This window comes from Myotis davidii, unplaced genomic scaffold, assembly GCF_000327345.1.
Source record: "Myotis davidii unplaced genomic scaffold, ASM32734v1 scaffold73, whole genome shotgun sequence".
NCBI lineage: Eukaryota > Metazoa > Chordata > Mammalia > Chiroptera > Vespertilionidae > Myotis > Myotis davidii.
The window spans coordinates 5,117,506-5,121,663 of NW_006286675.1; the positions used below are offsets into that span (position 1 = coordinate 5,117,506).

Consider the following 4,158-nt stretch of genomic DNA (forward strand, 5'->3'; position numbering starts at 1 on the left):
CAGAGAGTGGAAAGGAGCGGGGAGGGGAAAAAGGAGGGGTGGGAGAGAGAAAGGGAAACATCAATGTGAGAGAGACACATTGGTTGGCTGCCTCCTGAACACACCCCGACTGGGGGTGGGGATCAGACCTGCACCTCAAGTAGGCGTCCTTGACCGGGAATTGAATCAGAGACCCTCCAGTGCGCAGGCCAATGCTCTAACCACTGGGCCACCAGCTAGGTTAATTACTAAAAGTATTCCTGTCTCCGCTGAAGTGTAGCTTTTATTCAGAGACACTTCTCCTGACCAGCCCAACTAAAACAGCACCCCAAGCCCCACCCTTTCCAGCCTTTATCTCACTTTATTATTTTTCTAACACTTATCACCACTCAGCTGGTTCTGTTTTCATTTCCCTGTTTATTCTCTGTCCCCCTCCGCAGGATGGTGGGTGGGGATTGTGCCCATTGACCAAAGCAGCAGGGGCATGCAGAGCTGCTGACACTTTGTTGGTGGAATGAATGTGTATACAACTGTAAAGATATGCAAATGTTTCACATTTAAAAGTTTCTCATTGCCCCATTCTCTCCCTAATCCTACTCCTTAAAACCGAGTGGCGATTGCCAAACCTTTCCAGGCACATATATGTACAAACACATTTTCAAAAAAAAAAAAAAGCAGGATCAATTTGTATACCTGCTGCTCTATAATTTGCTTTTTCCCTCTCACTGATAGATCAGGGCCATCTTTCCACCTCAGAGCATAAATAGATCTGTCCTGTTCTTTTTTTTTTTTTTTAAATATATCTTTATTGATTTCAGAGAGGAAGGGAGCGGGAAAGAGAGATAGAAACATCAATGATGAGAGAGAATCATTGATTGGCTGCCTCTTGCACGTCCCCTACTGGGGATCAAGCCCACAACCCGGGCATGTGCCCTTGACCAGAATCGAACCTGGGACCCTTCAGTTTGCAGGCTGACGCTATATCCACTGAGCCAAACCAGCTAGGGCTGTCCTGTTCTTTTTGATGGCTGTATAGGGTTCCATGGTATGAAGTTACCCTAGTTTATTTAACTAGTCCCCCACTGATGAAGTTATTGATGTCAGATGTTTGCTGTTACCACCTATGTTGTACCAAATATCCCTGCCTATGAACCGCTGTGTACTCTGTGGGCCCAGTGCCCAGAAATGGAAATGCAGGCTGGAATGTTCGGAAGGGAGCGTAGGAGAGAGAGAGAGAGAGAGGAGCTGAGAGGCTGGCAGGAATTCAGGGGTGTTCTGTGGAAGAGGCCCCCCTGCACTTTGCCGGGCACTGTGTGAGTTATCAGAGGAGAGAACACAGGGGCTTTGGCCCACTCCAGGGACTGTGATTAGAAGAGATGCAAACAAAGATTTCAAGAAGAAAGAAAGGAAAAGGGAAAAGAGAAGACAATGCAGAGACGGTGCCCGGAATGAGGCAGCTTCCTGAGTGGGTGTTGAGGCTGCCAGGAATGTGTCTTAGTTTAGTCCAGTGTAGCCACTGGTGTGCTGTGAAGCTTGGGACAAGCGTCCTGACCTCTCTGAGCCTCAGTGTTCTCACTGATATATTGAGGAGAGTAATACCTATGTCACTGATAGGACAGATGGGGGTCTTGCATGGGAAAGTTTGTAAATGGTAACAGGCAATGTGTTATTTCATGTCACTGCTGGCAAGGAGCATTTTGAAGGCAAACGAATGGAAGGGGAGAAGGGTATTTCTGGTTTTATTTTCCTGGGGGAAAATTAAAATGCATATTTCTAGGACATTCTTTGCTCTGAAGTCAGTTTACCCTTTTGGGGGGAGGGAGGAGGAGTACATCTGAAACTAAGATAATGTATGTCAATTATATCTCAATTTAACAAAATAAACACCTAAATTTCATTCAGAAAGTCAGGGGCATCTTAAAATTCAACATAAATGATACCAAATATACTTACTAGTATAGCTCTGTTCCTCTGAAGAAAATAGCAAAAACAGCAGTATTGTTCATTTATAAGAACCATAACTATTATTTCATCAAAAAAAGTCAAAATAAGCATAAGACAAATGGCAATACTTTATTTTATGGAACAGTTCTTTGAACAGACAGTTCAAAATGCCCCAAACTACCAGATTTTGCTGCGTGTAGAACACACACACACACACACACACACACACACACACACACACACACGGCACACAAAGCAAGACGGTGACGTTCGAGCTAGCCCTCTGCCTGCAGAAGGCTCTGCTCCTAGGGAGAGACTGCTCTGTGTGTCTGACGGGCCATGAACAAGGGTCAGGGCAGTGTTAATGGCATGGGGTCTCTGACCATGCTCTAAGAAAGAGTGGAAAGGGGACTCACCTTCCCACTTTGGGGTATAATGCATGTCCTGAAGCAACTCAGACATGCTCTGCACTTAGGAAATCCCAGACAAGGCTCCTCTTTTAGCCGGGAAAATTAAACGGCACACTCTAGTCATCTCGATGGACAAAGGCAGAGCCAGGGGTGTGGACCCAAGTCTCCACTCCCTCAAGGTGGGCTTTTGCAACAACTCAAAATGTTTCTAGAACAACTGCCATTTATTTAATAAAAAATCATGGTCTCCCTCCTCCTTGAAGCGCCCCCAGATTCCAGGCCTGGAATGGAGGAGGCTCCTCTGGTCCTCACCACCTCTTCTCTAGAGCTTGTCTAACCTAAACTCACAGCTTCCTCAGCCCGGCTGTGTCTGGAGGGCATCTCTCATCCTAGTAACTCCACCTACAGCAGAAACAGCTTACGTCCAGGGTTAAAGCTCGGGTCATTCCACTCACAAGTTATAAGACCACTCCCCATTCCTGAGCCTCAGTTTTCATATCTGCAAAGTGGGAATCACTGTCCCCCCTTCTCCAGGTGATTTGAAGCTGGGGATTTTGCAACCTGCAGGGCACACGACAGGGGTGGGCTATGATTACTGCTGTTCTAGGCCACCAGCTGACTTTCTACCCCTAGAAATCTGGACAAGACAAGCAGAAGCAACTTTGGAACATTCATTTCCTTACCATCTTTCTTTATATTCAGTCTTCTTAACTGAGAGACCTCCTCCATTTCTCCTTAGGAACAAGAAATCAGTGTTTAACTTTGACACAGGACGGCAGGTGGGGTTTTCTCTTTCCCGCCTCACTGAGAAGGGCCCTCCTGGCTTCTTTTTCCCGAGTCAGAGGACACTCCCTGCAGGACCCATCAGGGCCAAGATGTGAAGGTGGGGATGGCTGTCGTTGGGACCCCCACTGACACCTCCTACCTCCACAGGCTTCAGTCTATGCTCTGTTCCATGTCCCCTGAGCTTGGAGGTCCCCTTCCTGAATCGTTGGGCGACACCCTGGCTGGTGATGGCATCCCTGCTGGGACTGGTCCACCTTCCCAGGATGGCTGTGATCTCTCCCACCCCCTGGGATTCAGGCCGCCTGCCGCTCTCCTCTTGGGGCTTGAGTACTTACCACTTGCTGGGTCTGAGCCTCTCCTTCGGAGTCCTGGAAGTTAGAAATTCAGTATTAGTACCCAGCCCAGCCTGAGTCCTTAACAACGGCCCACACCCTAGGGAAGGCCATCGGTGGCCTGTGAAAATGCTCCTGTCACATTGTCCACGCCCAGCAGCTCTTTCTATCAATCCATTGCTGGTTATAAGCTCTTTGCCTCTTTTGGACCTCCTTTCTGATCTCCACTGGCTCCCTGCCTCATGCCACAGCCAGCCCTGCTGCTTGCTGAACCCCGGTCAGAACCCCAGGCCCCCAAGTGGACTTGGAGTCCCTGTGTTACAGCCATGAACCCTGATAACAGTTGGCAATGCCCAGACCTCATTCAACACCAGCACCGACCAACGCTCTCCTGAAACTAGACACTCACCTGACTCTCCAGAGGGCACCACCTCCCCAGGAGCACCTGCACAGAAGGAAAATCCATGATCACAGATCCATTATCCTCATCCAGAGACTTTCCGTTTGATCTGATGGGTTACGTGGGGACTGGAGCGAGCTGGAGGGTTCCTAGTTCATCTACAGCAGTGGTTCTCATCCTTCTGGCCCTTTAAATACAGTTCCTCATGTTGTGACCCAACCATAAAATTATTTTCGTTGCTACTTCATAACTGTAATGTTGCTACTGTTATGAATCGTAATGTAAATATCTGATATGCAGGATGGTC

General features: G+C 48.0%; 1 protein-coding gene across 4 annotated transcripts in view; it reads right to left on the reverse strand.

The window, feature by feature from the left end:
• TMEM40 (transmembrane protein 40) overlaps nucleotides 1–4,158 on the reverse strand; it is a 31,544-nt gene that overhangs the window by 2,889 nt on the left and 24,497 nt on the right. For all 4 annotated transcript variants that reach the window (XM_015560387.1, XM_015560386.1, XM_015560385.1 and 1 more), the window contains 3 exons: nucleotides 3,861–3,896; nucleotides 3,455–3,487; nucleotides 3,017–3,067 (listed from right to left, as the gene is read on the reverse strand). In XM_015560387.1, coding sequence (XP_015415873.1) covers nucleotides 3,017–3,067; nucleotides 3,455–3,487; nucleotides 3,861–3,896 — 120 coding nt within the window. The remainder of the gene's footprint in view (nucleotides 1–3,016; nucleotides 3,068–3,454; nucleotides 3,488–3,860; nucleotides 3,897–4,158) is intronic.